The 18,316-nt window shown below is 41.8% G+C and overlaps 1 protein-coding gene across 4 annotated transcripts; it reads left to right on the forward strand.

Annotated features, from left to right (window-relative positions):
- Positions 1-512: 512 nt before the first annotated feature.
- Positions 513-12,471, forward strand: LOC104376073 (carbonic anhydrase 3). Of its 4 annotated transcripts, none has more exons than XM_009982570.2 (7): positions 513-549; positions 623-820; positions 3,962-4,080; positions 6,036-6,146; positions 8,510-8,545; positions 11,000-11,155; positions 12,352-12,471. In XM_009982570.2, the coding sequence occupies exons 1-7, from the start codon at positions 513-515 to the stop codon at positions 12,469-12,471; spliced, it is 777 nt and encodes a 258-aa protein (XP_009980872.1). The 4 variants fall into 4 exon arrangements, with proteins under 4 accessions (XP_009980872.1, XP_009980871.1, XP_086465564.1 ...); XM_009982569.2 differs by having other exon boundaries at positions 6,036-6,128; positions 8,480-8,545; XM_086609438.1 differs by having other exon boundaries at positions 534-549; positions 623-824; positions 3,855-4,080; positions 6,036-6,128; positions 8,480-8,545.
- Positions 12,472-18,316: the final 5,845 nt, after the last annotated feature.

The following is an 18,316-nucleotide window of genomic DNA, read 5'->3' on the forward strand; positions in this document are numbered from 1 at the left end:
TCGGCTCCCCCTGTCTGTGCACCAGGTTAGCTCTCCGTGTAGCAGCTCCTCCACCCGAGCCCGGCTCCACGTCCCTCCGTGGGGGCTGCGGGGCGCTCCCGCCATTTCTGCCGCCGGCTCAGCACCCGCCCGCCCGGTCCCGTCGGGCCCTCGGGGCGGTGCAGCCCCCTCTTTCCCACTCCCGGGGCCGGGGGCGCTGAGGCGTGCCCTCTGGGAGGCGGATGAAGGGAGCCGCTGGGTCCCGCGGGCATCCCTCTGCCTCGCCTTGCGGGGGGGAGAAAATGGCTGTTCCCGCCCCCGCGGCTCCCCGCCGCCTCCGCCCCCCGTCCCTGCCCGCCTCGCAGCCTCCCGCCGCCGCCCTCCCGCCGCCCACCCCCCCGGGGAGGACGCGGAGCCGCGGCGGTCTATAAAAAGCCCCCCGGGGCGGGAGGGAGGGAGGAAGGACGGTGGAGGGTACCGCGCTGCCGTGAGCCGCTGCGGAGGGTGAGGGACGGGGCGCGGGCAGCGGCACCATGGCCCAGTCCGTGTGGGGCTACGACAGCGACAACGGTGAGTGGGGGCGCGGGGCCGCCAGGCTGGCTGGGGACGAGGCAGAGCGACATTTCCGTGCCTTTCCCCCCAGGACCCGAGCGCTGGCATGAGAACTACCCCATGGCCAAGGGCGACAAGCAGTCGCCCATCGAGATCAACAGCAAAGACGTGCGGCACGACAGCTCGCTCTCCTCTTGGCATGCCAGTTACGACCCCGGGGCAGCGAAAACCATCCTGAACAACGGGCGCACCTGCCGAGTCGTCTTTGATGACACTTTCGATCGATCAGGTCGGTTTTGGGTTCAGCTTTTGGGGATTATTAGGAATTGAGGTTTGCAAAGCGCTGGGAATCCAAACGCATCCTGTGGTACCTGGCCTGTGCAGGCTGGTGGAGAAAAGTCATTTGGGTACGTAAAAAAGGTTCTCCTGGAGTTTATTCTGGTGGATCCAGCCATGTTTATGTCCCCCATAGGTGGGACAGGAAAGGTGCAGCCGCAAGGGCACCCCTGAAATACAGGTGCAGCTGGAAGGTGGACTTCTTTTCCTCAGGTCACCTCCTTCAATGTGGACACAACATCCTCAGGTTTTGTGTAAGGGGAGAGTGTGTCACCCAGAGGGGTTTAGTGTGTGCCCCGAGGCACTCCATAAACACAAAACTCGCATGTTTCCACACAACTCGACTGTGATCTTGATTTCTTCTGTTTGTACGGGTAGTCTTAAGATCCTTCACAGCCTGAAAAAGCATTTATGAAAATGCTTTCCAGAAGCTATGAAATGGCTTTGTTATTTAATTGAGAGAGGGCAGTCTCGCATCTCTAAGTTAAATGGTTCAAAACTTGATTCCAGAGCTGTATCAGTGTGTAGCTCTGAATGCAGACAGGCAATAATAGTCAAAATGAATGATAAATTCACAATACCGTATAATGCAAAGACATCTCAAAGGCATGCTATATTGATCAGTCCTTTATCAAGAAGTAAAGTAATCTAATTAATGGAAAACAGGGTTACTTTCCATTGTATTTTTCTGCATCTGCTTTGATAGCATTTGGATTGGGATTTTGTTCTTAGTAAGCTATATAATTAACAAAATATGTCTGCAGTACAGTGAAAGATCACTCTCTCTTGTTTATCTTGATGAGCTCATTGTTTCCTTGGACTCCTTTATTTACCGTTACAGCTACCTATTATTGTTCCACATCTCGCAGATGGAATCTAAACTATTGAGGACTGAGACCATCTCTTTGTTATGTGCTTGTATGGCGCTTTAGTACTTACTACCGCGGTTTCTACTCAGTGGCCTCAGACAAATCATAAGTTGCACTTTTCTTATAACACAGAATGCTCTTCCGCAAACACTGCATAAAATCAATACCATGATGGAAAGCATGGGAAGTAAATTGATTATGAATCTTTTCACATGGTGGTTCTGCTCTATCTTTACAGCTTCCTAAAGGCTGAAATGTTTAGACAGAGGCTGCTCAAGAACATGTTTGCCCAGGGAACTGTGTTGGAGAATGACCCTGATTTGGCCAAGCAGAGTGCAGCCCTTGTTGCACCCCTTCCTCTGAATCATCTTCCCTCCATTCCCTCCCTGCCTCTTCCCCTCCCCATAATTTCTGTTGTTCCTTTGGACACCCAGTGTGCACATTGTCTCCCTGCTGCTCTTACTAACTTTCTGGAGGCTGCTGGACAGTAGTTTAGAACTCAAGCCTTTCATAGGGATGTGTCTGATTGGAATCAGATACAATGTTCAACAGCTCTGAAAACCACATGAGAAAGCATTTCATAAACATTTTATTACCTTCATTTGTTGGCTTCTGTGGTGGCAGCAGCTGAGGATAAGTAGTAGTCACGGTTCTGATTTTAATTGGAAAAAGAAATCTATCTTGAAGATAGCCTTTTATTGATCTAATCACATGGAAAGTTTTGAATGTTAAAAAGTTTTATTTTTATGCTAGACAGATCTGTATACTGTTATGAAATGCTGTTTCCAAGTGCTTCACAGTATTTGAGCTCTGGAAAGGGCCACCTGTAAGAGGTGACTGTTAAATGAGTTTCCACCTCTGATACTGATTTAGCTTGTAAATGTAGGTAGATTACATAAATTTAGCTCCTGATTGATTCCAGTGGGAAATGGCAAGCGAGGATTTGGGCCTTAGAGTCTGTGCCTTATTTTTCCCACACTCAAAAGTGAATAATAATAATACTACTAATAATACATACTTTCCATTGAAGGCTTCTACAGAAGGCTTACTCAAGACTGTATTGAGTTAGTTATGATATTTTATTTATGCATGAACAAACTGAAAAAATAAGTGGAACTGGTTGCCTAAAACCCAACACAGTGCTTTGTTTCTTCCCCCAATGGCTGTGACACCTACCAACTAAAAAGAGAAACAGCAAAGTTAAACCCCTTGCTCTGTGTAGGTATTCCAACACGTGATATCAAGAATTCATTTGAGACCATTGGGCACAAGAGGATTTAAATATTATTTCAATGTTAACTTTGAACTTCAAAGCTATTGGTAGAAGTTCAAACTTGAATGCTATTTAAACAAGGTCTTCTGGCACTGCAGTTGTGAACTGCATTATCAGCTTTCTGTGTAAGGAAACACGTCTCATTCCTGCCTTAGGTAATGAATGAAAAATATAGTCGAGAGCTTATCCTCTAAGCAGTCCCTGCTCAAAAGAATCCCCAAACTGAAAGAGCAGGTGTGATGTTTTGAAAGTCAGAGTTGATGTACACTGTCAGACTGATGCATGGTCAGCATTTTTTGGCTAACAACAGCAGAAATAATAGCTTCTTAATTTGTTTCATTGGCGGTAATGTTAGATGTGAACGATAGCTTTTGCTTGCTCAGGAATGCTTTTCTAACTCGTTTGACCTAAACTTTATTCCCTTCCCTCCCTTTCAAGAAGTAGATTTTTTTTTTTTTTAATTTTTATTTTTTTTAAAGCAGCAAACTGTTCTGTAACCATTGTTTAGTTGAGTTGTCTGAACTGTAAAAGGTATGTCATGGACTAGAGGTATGCTTCAAAGCACCGTTGGGTCAATTTCACAGTCCCAGCCATTTCTTCACAGCAGACCATTTCTTGACAAGGATCAGCTGCGAATGCCTTCCTTCTGTCTCCACATCAGGAGCTATAATGTATCCACTTGCCAAGAGAAAAGGGGCTTGTTGGGCAGCCCGGGTTTGATTCCGTGCTTGACTCAGGGCAACTTCCACAGTTTTCACATCAAACACGACTCTTCCTGAGTGATTACAGAATTCAGCCCCACTCTTGTGAACTGGTGGGTGTTGTGACCCCCCCACTGCAATCAGCTGGGTTTACAAGAGGTGCTCCATGCTTTCAAAGCACGAGTCCCCGCTGAGTATATGCGTGTGACAGCGTTTTGTGGGCTGCTGCTGATATCGGTTATCAATTGCAGTGCTCAGGGGTGGGCCCCTCACCGGAGCCTACCGGCTGCGTCAGCTCCACTTGCACTGGGGCTCCTCTGACGACCATGGCTCTGAGCACGTTATAGACGGCGTGAAATATGCAGCAGAGGTAGGACTTGTTTTTTACAGCAGTACTAACTGCTATAGTGCTAACTGGAATTTGACTGGCTGTGCGTCGGAACAGCTTAACCGTTCTCCCTTTTGCAAGTCTTTAGCTATGGATTTTTCTCCGAATTGTGCCTGTGAGACTTGTGAATCTTCATCAGCGTGCAGTGGGATAAGTTGCATCCGCCAACAAATGTATCTTTGGAAGTATATACTAACGTGGAATTTGCTTTTTCAAGCAAGAGTTTTCACTGGTATTTTAGGATGTTTTAAAAATATTTGAGACAAAATGATCTGTTGTTTCCAAATAGGAAGATCTGTTTTCTGCTGATGTTTTTTGGCTTTTAGCCGTTTCTAGTATAGCTTGAATTAGTAAGTTAGTTTCAGAAAGCAATACTAATTAATAGAAAAACTCACTAAAAGCACATTTGATAAACTGACATTCAAAATTAGATTCACCTTAAAACCGATTCATAGTGGTAAAGAGTATCTTCCATTTTCTGAACATCTGTGCTTTAAAATCTCTGTGTTTATTTTTGGGAACTGTGGAAACCAGATGTTTGGGGTTATTTTTAATGTAAACTGCTGCACTATTGTTGTCCAAATTTCCTAAAATTAATGGCTGCTCTGGGCCCTGAAGACTTCTTCAGGTAATAAGTGAATTCATTATTGGTGCTAGTGAATTATTAGGAGATGTTGCCTCCTTTCTCCATCTTATTTGAGAATAGGCTCAAAATATGTCTACGCCCACAAAAAGCCTGCACTAATGTTTTCCAGCCTTCCACCTATACCCTTAAGGAGCAGAGCTTACAGGGGCTTTGCCGACCTGTTATAGGAGAAAATTTGAGCAGATATTTTGCAGGGTCAGTGTGCACAAACATTGCAGAGATGACTGTAGGTGATTGTTTTGTTGTTTTTTTTACCGTTCCTTAGCTACAGCCAGACTGTGTTAGAGTTTTACTTTTTGTGGACGACTAAACAGACCAATTCTGCTTCCTTGAGCTATTTCTTCATTAATTCCAGCACAGAATTTTTGATTTGCTTTTGTTTGCAGTACTCGGATATTTATTGACAGCAGAAGAAAGCCTGGAATGTATGAAATTTTACTAGAATGCAACCAAAGATATATGGCTGCTTCACCTTTATCCTTCTCATTATCCTCAAGAAAAAAGAAACAGAATGCAAAACATTCAGTTATATTCAGGGCTTTTTTGTTGTTGTTGTTTTAAATAATTGTTACTGTGTTTAAAAAAAAAAAGTCATCAAAATTTGCATTCAAAATATGCACCAGTCTCCTATTTTTTTTGTATGGTGCTCTGTTTCAGACACTACTTATTTTGAGATTCCACACTGCTGGTTGCAGCATTTGTAGCCATATGCAGATGCCAGAGATTTTCTGGAAGGAGATGTAAAAACTAGAAATACATCCTGAAAATACAGTTGAAAGTAGAAATGAGAAGGGAATGTCAGATTGCTCCCTCCACTCCTTTCCGGTACAAGGTGCTGAGAGTAGTAAGAGATAAAAAAAAATGACATACGTACTGCTTACAACCCATTGTAAATCCTTGAGCTGTTATCTGTGTAACATGAAGATCGAAAACTCTACTTGAGGTGATGGCCATGTCAGTAGGTGTTTTATGCACTGCATGTGTGCATGGCACGTGCTTGGGTTAGACTGTTTATAGTTAGTTGAATTGTCTGATTAATTTTTAAAGGTATTGTGTGGTAAACTCCATTTTCCTTCTTTTATGTTTCAATTAAATGCAAAGTGATGCTTATGGAAAGTGTGAGTGCATGGAGGCAAGGGAACAGGAATAGGAAATACTTATAGTTTTCTTCTTCATGTTTGTTGCTTTACTTACTGTGTGCTGGAAACTTTTCTTAATTTAATGTGAAAGTTGTAAGATTGTGCTGTTGGCAATTTCTTGCATTTGTAACTGACTTTTCATTGATTTTTAGTTACATATGGTGCACTGGAATCCAAAACATGGCAATTTTGCTGGAGCTTTGAAACAACCTGATGGTGTGGCTGTTGTGGGCGTTTTTCTGAAAGTAAGTGGCAAATATTCAGTCTTTATAATTTTCTGTATTTTTCATCTTTCTCTAGTGCCAGGGGAAAAGTTCCCATCGTTTTTCCCCGCACTGTATGATTTTACAGGAAAACATTCAAAGTGATGCACAGATACATCCTTGGGCCCTCCAGATTCCATGCACTAACTCATTCAGAGCCGTCCAGCTTTCCTGTAGGCCCCCTTTAAGTACTGGAAGGCTGCTATAAGATCTCCCCGGAGCCTTCTCTTCTCCAGGCCGAACAGCCCCAACTCTCTCAGCCTGTCTTCATAGCAGAGGTGTTCCAGCCCTCGGATCATCTTCGTGGCCCTCCTCTGGACCCGCTCCAGCAGCTCCATGTCCTTCTTGTGTTGGGGACTTTTTACAAGGCTGTGTAGTGACAGGACAAGGGGCAATGGCTTTAAACTGAAAGAGGGCAGATTTAGATTAGATATAAGGAAGAAATTTTTCACTCAGAGGGTGGTGAGGCACTGGAACAGGTTGCTCAGAGAAGTTGTAGGTGCCCCATCCCTGGAAGTGTTCAAGGCCAGGCTGGATGAGGCTTTGGGCAACCTGGTGTAGTGGAGAGTTTCCCTGCCCATGGCCAGGGAACTAGATGATCTTTGAGGTCCCTTCCAACCCTAACCATTCTATGATTCTATGACTTCTGACACCATTCCTGACACCAGTGGCACATGTCACTGGTGGTACTGAAAAAGAGACGCATAACTTCAAGCCTGGGACACTTATTAACTTTGTCCCTGATAGCTGACCAGCTCCATGCTGTGATGTGTACTGAGTGACGAGAACAGTCTTCATTGGAAGAGTGTTTCCTCCTTCCCTTTCTCTGCTAGCAGGTATTGTGTCTACCTGTCAGCAAGGTTACGTTGACTGAGTCCCATCCATGGTCTCTTGCAGATCCCCACGAGCTGGGAATCAAAAGGAGATCAATGAACCTGCTCCAAAAAAAATAAGTACTCGAAAGAATTGATGGTAAAGAAGTTCACTGAACGTTTTAACCTTTAAATACAGCAGCTTCATAATAAATAATACTGTACTGATATTTTAGAAGGTTTTTTTATGAACTTAGCAGAAAGAAAGCAATCCTGCTATCAAATCTGTATGTGGTCTAGGACACTAAGAAACTCTAACATGCAGACAATCTAATAGTGATAAATCAAGCAAACTTCAGCTATGTGGCTGTCATTTTGCCTGCAGGTGGGCATTTCAGCTTGAACATGGCATCCGTCAGAGAATAGTTCTCCTTTTATTGCTTTATCACTAGTAAGCTGCACTCGTACAAGCAATAGCAAGTGGATGTAATTAATTTTGCCACGGTGTCCCTGGACAGCCTAGATCCAATATTGTTTTAGTTCTGTTATACTGTAAGCCAGCCTCACCTTTTTTCTTGTGGTTAGTTTAAACTGAAGGTCAGCACCTGTCCAGATTCTCCCCTGTGACTATGTCCTTCAGTTATTCTTCCTTTATGATTTCTTTTGGTCTGTTTTAGGCTAAAGCTTTATCTTGTAAAACGCAACTTAGAAAGCATAAAATTATTTTCCTATTAACCATGCTAAGATCAGCTAACAGGTCTAGAAAAGTAAGTAGTATCGCCGTACCTTCTCTGACCTTCTTTGCTTGTTTCCTTCTCGCTCTTCGGCATAGGAGCTGTTGTTCTGCTCTGGGTTTGTCATGTTCCATGTCTGGGTTTTTGGTTATTGCTAAAACAGAGATTGAATTATCTCCTGAAGCATTGAATTTAATCTGTTTTGGAACAAAACATGGCAGTAGAAGCGTGTCTTATGCATTCTATCTTTACTCTTCTGGAATGCAGAGCCATGTCAAAGCTTTTGGAGGTGCTGAATGTCATGAACAGAAGCAATAAAGTGACCCCATAGCTTGAGGAGGTCATGACATGAATCTCATCGTATGTCTTACATCAAGTCTGATCTGACTGCATATGTCCTGCAGAGTGTTTGAAGTGTCTGCAGGAACTCCAGCTCTTCAGACTATCAACACTCTGCTGAGTGCTCATATATCTCGCAGTGATTGTAGACTGCTTTCAAACCAAGAGCCAAGGGCTTGACTGTTAGATGACACTGTCTGAGTGAGCAGTTTGTTCCTCAGACAGTGGGAGACACCTTTTAGAGTCTTTCAACACATTTTTTAATTGCAAAGCCAATTACTTGAGTCTGCTATTCCGGATGTTCTTTTAACTCTCATAATTTTGTGTCAGTCTGTACCGGATGCTCTGAGAGTACTGCTGCCTAACTTGACAGATGGGATGTACTGAATTTCTTTCAAATACTGTGGAACATGATGGAAAAACATAGTACTTGTACTTTGCGTTACAGGTTGGAAAAACTCCCAAACCAGAGATGAAGAGAATTCTTGAAGAAATCGATAACATTAAGACCAAGGTATCGAAACAATTTTTGTGATATAATGTAGCTGAAAAGCAGCAGAAGCAGAAATCAGTTCAGATTCACGCTTTTTGGCATCATTCTGATATCTAACAGTAGCACTAGAGGTGATACATTGGACTGTGGAGCAGGACACTTTCTTTTACTTAAGTAAACATGTAACTCCTCACTTCTGTAAGTCTTCTTGTAGAGGATTTTGTGTCAGTCCTTGCATGCACAATTGATTAATCTCATTAATACTGCTCTGTAAAAATATGCTAGTGTGCAAATATCAAAAAGAAATTAAAAGCTTTTTGAATTTGAGGACAGCAGTGGCTGAAACAGATGCATATAATTGAGTCAGTAATTTAGTTAGCCTGAAATGAGAAGAAACTAGTAGGAATGATGGAGCAAGCTCCCAGTCAGTGTAAGGGAGAATAAAAACATCATGGAGTTTCAAGATGGAACTAAATTAATTTATAAAAGGGATTATATGGTACAGTTTCTGCACCAGTCCTAGGTACTGTCTTTTTATGATACTAGCACAAATAGCATTGCAAACCTATTCTAAACTGGTTTTCAGTTTCATTAATGATCTAAGGACCAAAGTCCATACCTATTGCATAGATAAAACTGCAGAAAAGAGTTCTTTGCAGAAAATTGTGGTACTGCATGTATTGTTACTTAACATTATTATTTAACATAAATCTAATCTCTAGGTATACTTCAGTAATTCTACTTCATGATAAGCTTTATGATTCTAATGATGCTAAAAGAAAAGTCACTTTTTTATTTGACGTTTCACACTTAACATACCACTAGATCACCAGGGCTGAATTTTACAAATTTGGTAAGCATTTTCTTCCAAATTTAGCAGAATTTCTTGCATTTGTGTATGTATGTACTACCATAGATGTGCAGGTCTGAGTCTGAAATCTGTTCTCTCCTTATTCAGAGTCATATCGATTTTATTTTTTCAGCCTTTTCTTAGTCTTCAGGTACAATTCAGTTCTTTCTGCTGAGGGAACGGAAGGTCATTTTTTGGCCATTTACACACAGAAAAGCTTTGTCACAGTTAATAAAAACTTAATTAATAACCCTATGAAGCCGTGTCGTGTAATGATGACAAGATGGCAGTGATATTCACTCCATGACATTCTATCTGCCTAACTGGAGATTTTATGACTTCTAACAGAAAAAAAATAGAAGTATGGTTTCCTACATACAGATATTTTCTGTAGCGGTTCTGGAAAAAGCAGCAGTTGAAGAAAAGCAGAGAAAGATACGTACATATGCAAACAAACACATTTTATATTTTCTCTCATACGTATTTTCTTTTCTGTCATCACATACATTTTACCAAGATTGCTTATTTTTCCGGAAAGATTAATGGATGGTATCACTGGTGTGTTTATTGCACATGCAGTTTCAATTGCTATAATACATTACAGACAGAGGAACTTCTTGGACCCTGTACTATGTTTACTGAAAAAGCACAATTTTGTTTGTGAAGTTATTTGCAAACTCGTACTGAGCTTACAGAATAATTTTGTCAGGAAGATATATTTGGAGTCTTGATGATATTCCTTCTACCCGTATTCGTTCAAGGATGTGTGGAAGAGATTTCAGCTCCTCCCATTGCACTTTGTAGGGTAATACTCTGTTCCCGTCTAGAGAAGATTCTGCATGATAGGAGAAGGAATTAGGAATAATACATTTTGCTTTCCAGAACTGCATCCTAAATATCAGTAGAGAACTGAACTTTCTTGTTAAGTTCTTGTCACCCTGAGGGGACATGGAAGTCTCATCACGCTTCTGTGGAGATATTCTCTTGAGTATCCTATTTGGTGGAAAAGAAAAACTTTTCAGGAAATGTTGTCTGGTGTCTGCTGTTTTCCCTTGTCTGGTGTCACCTTTAGTTGTAAGACAGTCAGGATCCAGTACTCTTCCAGGAAATATTTTCGTTTTTCACATTAAGTGTAATAGTGCTAACAAAAAGATTGAGAGTGTCACCATGACAATGTAATTAGAGCACAATTTTGGGAGGAGAGAGATGCAGATTTAAATTCCTTCAGATAGAGGAGAAGACTGTAACGAATCTAACGTAAATGCCTGGCCACTGTTCTGTTGTATCAAAAGGGTACCAGTACCTGCAGTGCCACAGCATTTAACTTTTATCCCAAGTGACTCAAAATAAACCAAAATTTTGATAATTCCAGAATAGAAGAATGTAATAATGAATTTGCTTTGGTCCCAAACAGTTGAGTTTGTAATTTCTTTTAATTTATTAATGGAATCAAAATGTCAGTTATTACTAATTGCAGGGCAAATGCTTGACAGAAAGAAAAGGAGATGGATCTCTTGCATGAATCTTGGTATTTAATTACTTCCTTTGTAATAACATAGATACTGATGTCTTTTAAGATGCATACCCTAGAGTTACTGCAGAGAATTATTTTCTGTTTCTCTAAGGGAAAAGAGGCTCCTTTTCACCACTTTGATCCTTCAATTCTTTTCCCCAAATCTCGGGACTACTGGACCTACCATGGTTCGTTCACTACACCCCCCTGTGAGGAGTGCATCACTTGGATTCTCTTGAGGGAGCCAATTGAAGTCAGCTCAGACCAGGTAAACTCCCAACTAGTTCTGCTACTCCTTTACCAATTCTCAACAGTGTCTCAGTGTGTCAGTGTGATGATTTGCAAACCCTGTGTTACCTTGTGGGTTTTGATAACGAAAACTTTAGCTGAGGACTGTGAGAAATTGCCTGCAGAATGGACTGTTGAAATAGACTGTAAAACTGACCTTGGGAATCAGACTCTCTTCCTAGACATCTCCTGGGACAGCTTCAGCAGGAGTGTTCTTGGGATCCTGAAAACCCGTGTAGGCAGAAGTGCCCCTGAGCCACAAAATTCAGCCATCACAGCAGCCTCAGTTCATTATCTGTGCTTCAGCATTAAGTGGCAAGTGAGACTAACTTGTAGTTGGTTTCCCAGTTCAAGAAATTGCTGGTCCAGATCTTGACTCCCGGAAAGCTGTCAGCGAGAAAGACCAAACTAGCTAGAACCTGCAAACCTGAATGTTAATACAAATTAATGTACTAATTGTATTCATATAGCTCAAATCTGCATTTACACAAGAAAAAGAATAGAGAGCCAGTGTGGATAAGGTGACCTTCTTTTTAATTCTTGCATTAAAACTTTTAGTTATTTATACTGTTTTCTGCTTCAGCAGTACAAGTCAGGGTATAGCCTTTTTACTGATTTGTCTGTTTCCAGAGCAGATTTATTTTGCATTCTGATGGAAGGGTAACAATTAACAAAGCAAAACTGAATTTAAATTTATTTGGAGAACAACAGCTAAGTGCTGAATTAATGCTGAACTTAATAATCCAGTGGGCATACATTTCTCTGCCTCACAGAACAAAGTACAAACTTCTGCAGATCAGCTTTTTCTGTCAGACTCCCTTGCACAGACTTTGATGTGCATCTTCCTTCACGGATAGTCATATTTTCACAGGTGATTCGGCAGGGTCACAGGAGGCCCTTACTCTTTTTCCACCTTGTGAGTGAGGGCCAGGAAAAAATCCAAAAGAAGCCCAGGCAAGGGTCAGATGATGCATCTTTCTGTGGATGAAGAGTGTAAAGATCTGCAGAAACAGTGCTAGCTATTGGGCTGGAGTGATCTCTACCAATAATCTCTACCAGTGTGCTTGTCATTGGATAAGAAAATTCTTTTTCTGTCTCAGAGTTTGTTCTAGGCATCGAGGTCCACACTGCTTCCAGGTGAATTCACATGGCCACTCTAATTTTTCTTCCTTGCAGATGGCAAAGCTCCGTAGCCTTTCCAAGAATGGTGAGAACGAACCTGTGAACCCACTGGTTGATAACTGGCGCCCGACTCAGCCTGTGAAGGGCAGGATAGTGAGGGCCTCGTTCAAGTGAAGTCTCAAGTCTCACTTTGCTGAACCTGAGTGACAAAATCCCTGCGTCCCAAGTGTACTTAGTTTTTGCTGTCTACTGCTTTTCCTCTGGATCCAGATCTGTGTTTCTCAGCTTGAAATTCTGAGCGGTAAAACTGAATCTGATTTTGAAAGCAGAAAAAGTACTGTACGCAAATACTAACCTTAATAAGGAAATGTGAGATATACATGATTCTTGACCACAAATGGCACAGCATTAGTGATAGTGTCACTTCTCTGCCACGTGGTCCTGGGAGAAAAATGGGCTCAGTTTCAATATTTAAAATTAATTTCTAAGGAAATGTAATAAAGACAGAAAAATGAACCACTAGTTCAGGAAAGTAGAAATAACAGTGGGTCAACACTACATGAACAGGAGGTAAAATGCCTGCTGCTATAGCATCTCTTGTAGTGGTCTTCCTCAGATAATCCCACCTCCAGTGCGAACATCCAAAGAATATATTCCTCTTTAACATAGCAGATTTTTCCTTCCCTCTTTTGTTCGTAGTTTGTTATCCAAGTTTAGATTAGTATTCTGGGCATAAAATCAGGCATACTCAGCTCCTGCGTGTGAAGAAGAAAAGAGATCTTGCTGTCATTTCAACGTTTGCTGTCTTTGTCATGTCCTGCTGCTGCCCATTGGTCTTTTCTTCTTTTACTGCTGCTGTTACTTCACCCATCCAGCGGTAGAGTGCTGCTGGTATCATGTTGCCTTGTATTTAGTACAGCAGCTTTAGGATTGTTGAGGGGGAAACACCTTTTTTCTGCTGCTCTGACTATGGTACTTCCCAGGATGATGGATTTTTAGTTTTAATGCTCTGCCTGGATTTTTATTTTTGACATCCTAGTCTTCATTTTAATGATTTCACCTATTAGGGATTTTGTTGCATATGGAGAGGGTCTTTGTGGATGACTCGTATGTGTCATTCGTCTTCCCCACAACTGAAAAGTCCAGGTTAAGTCACCTAAGTGTTTGTTTATTGTAGCTCTGTGTAGTGAGAGACTCTAAGGGGAGTCTGATTAGCTCTGTTACTTTCTGGGGAGACACGTCAGCTCACATATATGATCCAAACAAGGAATCACTGGCAGATAGAAACTTCTAAATCATCTTCCCTTGTCCTTCATCGTGTAAACTTTTATCATTTCAGCATGCTTCCTAAACAGCACGACACAAGTACCACCTAGGTTGAACCCAAATGCAGACTATGTGAGTGAAGATCTGCTACAGTATGTTCATGATGAGGGTGATTATTCAGCATTGTGCATACAGGAGATTGGGAGGCAAACGGTGTGTAAAGCCTCCTGTAAATGAAGCTTCTGGATTCTCTGTGTTCTTCTAACATCATCAGATGTTGCCACAAACATGTTTGCAGCAACATTTGTAAGAGATGTCAAAGTCTGAAAAAAGCAGGGTTACAAATGGCTACAATAGGCATTTCCCAGTTCTCCTTCACTATTTCACTTTTCACCTTTACTAGAAAAATGATGCTCCAACAGGGAAGTAATGAATGGGCAACGTTGGACAAATTCTGCTGTTATTACCAGCACAATTCAATGAGAATTCAGGAAACCGGAGGCAGAGTTTGATCCTTTGTATTCATTTTGAAATGTTCGAAGAATTGCTGAATTCTCATAGAGAATTAGTATTTTAGTTTATTAGGAGTGTATTTTGTTCAGTATGAAGCAGTTTCATTTTAAAAAACAAGTTCATGTCAGTAGAAACTAAAGTATTGATTGAATCCTATTTACAAATGTTTTGGCATTGGCTTAGTCTTATCAGAAGATCAGCTTTTGATATTACGAGTGCAGCACTTGCAACAGTATTAATTTTAAAAGTCTCTTAAATCTTTAAACTCCTGAGTCTACATCTTCTCTACACATAAAAATGTTTCTACAGAAAAGCAACATTTTTTCTACTGTATTATGTCTTACATGTAAAATTTCTTCTCTTATCCATATGCAGTTGATCTTGGTGTTGAGAAAATTTCAACACAAATAACTGAGAAGAGTTTGACTCTGTCTATGTAAAAGCCATTGACTGTGATGTTTTAATCTCTAGTTATTGGGGCAATAAAACAAGACTAGTTGCCTGCACTTGAAATAACAGCTTTTGTGTCTTCAGAGAACAAATAAATTGACTGACTTACATAAAAAGAATGATTTCTGGTTTTATTCCTAATGGTGAGTGATGATTGAAAGTAACAAGAACTTAATAGAAAACCTTGCTACTCTTTTCTTTGATACGTGTGCTTGTAACACATGGATGGACAGACATTCTAGTAATCGCCTTTTCAGCTGTGGAGTATGGTTTAATCCTGGTTTCTGTGTATCCAATCAAAAAGATCCTCAAAAATATGAGACTTCAGAACAGTATCACTTGTTCTCTGTTTTCAGGTACAAAAAAAAGTGTGTATTTCTTGTCTGGACACAAACATTCTCTTACACTTCCCAAAATTCATACATTCATGTCTGATCTTGAATATCACTAACTTGGATATAAATTTCAGTTTCTTGCAAGAAGCACATGGGTCATATAGCTGAAGTGTTATACAATTCTGAGATTTCCTGATTAATTTATACCTTCTAAGCACACAAATTAAACTTGTTAACGTGAAATAATATCTTAATTGCCCACAAAATCAAGTATTGAGTGCACTTTGCTTTATTTGCATGTTTCCTCCACTGCTTTTAAAAGGCAGCACAGGCAGAAGTTTATCAACTACTGACATAGTAGTTTTGTTTCCAACAGCAAATACGTGCTTTGTATGTTGGCACAAAGGAAAATACAGCCCAAAATTTGTATTATTCCCTCATGCATTTGCTATGATTCCATTCTGTCTTCAAACTAGTACTACACAAAAGCATCAACTTCATTGCAAATATAGAATCATAGAATGTTTAGGGCTGGAAGGGACCTTCAAAGGTCATCTAGTCCAACCCCCTGCAAGGAGCAGGGATATCTCCAACTAGATCAGGTTGCTCAGGGCCTCGTCCAATCTGGCCTTAAACGTCTCCAGGGATGGAGCATCCACCACCTCTCTGGGCAACCTGTTCCAGTGTTCTACAACTCTCATGGTAAAAAATTTTTTCCTAATACCCAATCTGAATCTACCTCCCTCTATTTTAAAACCATTACCCCTTGTCCTATCACAACAGGTCCTCCTGAACAGCCTCTCCCCATCTTTCTCGTAGGCCCCCTTGAGGTACTGGAAGACCGCTATAAGGTCACCCCGGAGCCTCCTCTTCTCCAGGCTGAACAGCCCCAACTCTTTCAGCCTGTCCTCATAGGAAAGGTGCTCCAGCCCTCTTATCATCTTCGTGGCCCTCCTCTGGACCCTCTCCAACTGGTCCATGTCCTTCTTATGTTGGGGGCTCCAGAACTGGACGCAGTACTCCAGGTGAGGTCTCACGAGGGCAGAGTAGAGGGGGAGAATCACCTCACTCGACCTGCTGGCTATGCTCCTCTTGATGCAGCCAAGGATGCGGTTGGCCTTCTGGGCCGCAAGAGCACATTGCCGGCTCATATTGAGCTTCTCGTCCACCAGTACTCCCAAGTCCTTCTCCTCAGGGCTGCTCTTGATCCATTCACCACCCAGTCTGTATTTGTGCCTGGGATTGCCACGACCCAGATGTAGGACCTTGCACTTGCTTTACATTTTTGTTTTTCTCTTGACGAATAAACCGTATGTAGTTTTGTTCCATTGCCCTTCTCCCTTTGATGAATAGTGTAGCTTAGTATCGATTACCTTGGTAACAAACTAAGCATATGTTATGTGGGCTCTAATCCTGCTGCCTCATCTATGTTAAATAGAACAAAAAAGCCTCTGGGCACTGATGAATTAAAAAAATTTAGCAAAGCCTTTGACACTGTTTCCCATAACATTCTTCTGCAGAAGCTGGCTGCCTATGGCTTGGACGGTGTATGCTTCGCTGGATCAAAAACTGGCTGGATGGCCGGGCCGAGAGAGTGGTGGTGAATGGAGTTAAATCCAGCTGGCGGCCGGTCACCAGTGGTGTTCCACAGGGCTCAGTGTTGGGGCCTGTTCTCTTTAACATCTTTATCAATGATCTAGATGAGGGAATCGAGTGCACCCTCAGCAAGTTTGCAGATGACACTAAATTAGGGGGTAGTGTTGATCTGCCTGAGGGTCAGGATGCTCTACAGAGGGACCTGGACAGACTGGATCGATGGGCCGAGGCTAACTGTATGAGATTCAACAAGACCAAGTGCTGGGTCCTGCACTCGGGCCACAACAACCCCCTACAGCGTTACAGGCTTGGGGAAGTGTGGCTGGAAAACTGCACAGCAGAGAAGGACCTGGGGGTGCTGGTTGACAGCCGATTGAACATGAGCCAGCAGTGTGCCCGAGCAGCCAAGAAAGCCAACGGAATCCTGGCATGTATCAGAAACAGTGTGTCCAGCAGGAGCAGGGAAGTTATTGTCCCCCTGTACTCAACACTGGTGAGGCCACACCTTGAGTACTGTGTCCAGTTTTGGGCCCCTCACTTCAAGAAGGACATTGAGGTGCTGGAGCAGGTTCAGAGAAGAGCAACAAAACTAGTGAAGGGTTTAGAGAACTTGTCCTATGAGGAGCGGCTGAGGGAGCTGGGACTGTTTAGTCTGGAGAAGAGGAGGCTCAGGGGGGACCTTATCGCTCTCTACAATTACCTGAAAGGAAGTTGTAGGCAGATGGGGGTCGGTCTCATCTCCCACATTATGAATGACAGGACAAGAGGGAATGGCCTCAAGTTACGCCAGGTGAAATTTAGGTTAGATACCAGGAAAAATTTCTTTACAGAGAGGGTTGTGAAGTATTGGAACAGGCTGCCCAGGGAGGTGGTGGAGTCCCCATCCCTGGAGGTGTTTAAAAACCGTGTGGATTGGTGTAGAGGAACATGGTTTAGGGACCCTGACAATGCAGGGTGAATGGTTGCACTCGATGATCTTGAGGGTCTCTTCCAACCAAATGATTCTATGATTCTATGAAATTGGGCTCACCTTTTCTTTAAGAACACATTTTTAAAAGTATCTTCAGTTTAGGGCTGCTGTACATGTTGATTTGCAAAAACGTGCAACAAAATGAAATGGACCAGTTCAGGGTTATTTCTGAGGGAGAGACAGAAAGGCTGTAAAGTTTTGTGTTCATTAAAACACGGAAATAGATTTGAAAACAGATGGAGACCTTGTGATTTTACTAGCAAAATAAACATCAACAGAGTATTGTTATTGTAGAAAATTTTAACTTCCTATATTTGAACTGGACAGCAAAATACTTGTTAGAATGGGTAGAATCCACTAAATTCTGTACGTAACAAATGCCAGTTTTCTTTATCAGTTAATCATGAATCCAACAGGAGATTATGCAATTATAGTTTGGATTTCAGTGAACAAGTGTGCTTGTCCTTGAAATGAATCTTGCATTGATTATTGCCAGTTGCTTCCATTCAAATTAAAAGAAGAACAGATAAAATTACGTCCTCAAAGCTTTTAATTTCAAAAAGGCAAGTATTCAGTATTCGTGTAAATACAAGTTAACTGAGCTGAAAAACTCAAAGCACTTAAATGAGGAAAACACTTGCTTTAAAGCAAAAGTTTCTAAAATCTCTGTAACTTACATTGCAAACCACAGAAAAGGAACACTGCACTTACTGATGAATGATGACCAAAAGGCCGTTGGGAGTAAGTGACAGTAAGAAATGAAAAGGCAAATCGTTAGCCAAGGAAAGCGTGTCTTTGATGTCAGAGATCATACAAGTAACATGAACTTTGTCAGAAGTCACGTTGATTTTTACTTCACCGGACAGGTGACAGGCAGCTGATGGCCCTG

This window comes from Tauraco erythrolophus, chromosome 3 (genome assembly GCF_009769465.1).
Source record: "Tauraco erythrolophus isolate bTauEry1 chromosome 3, bTauEry1.pri, whole genome shotgun sequence".
NCBI classification, from domain to species: Eukaryota; Metazoa; Chordata; class Aves; order Musophagiformes; family Musophagidae; genus Tauraco; species Tauraco erythrolophus.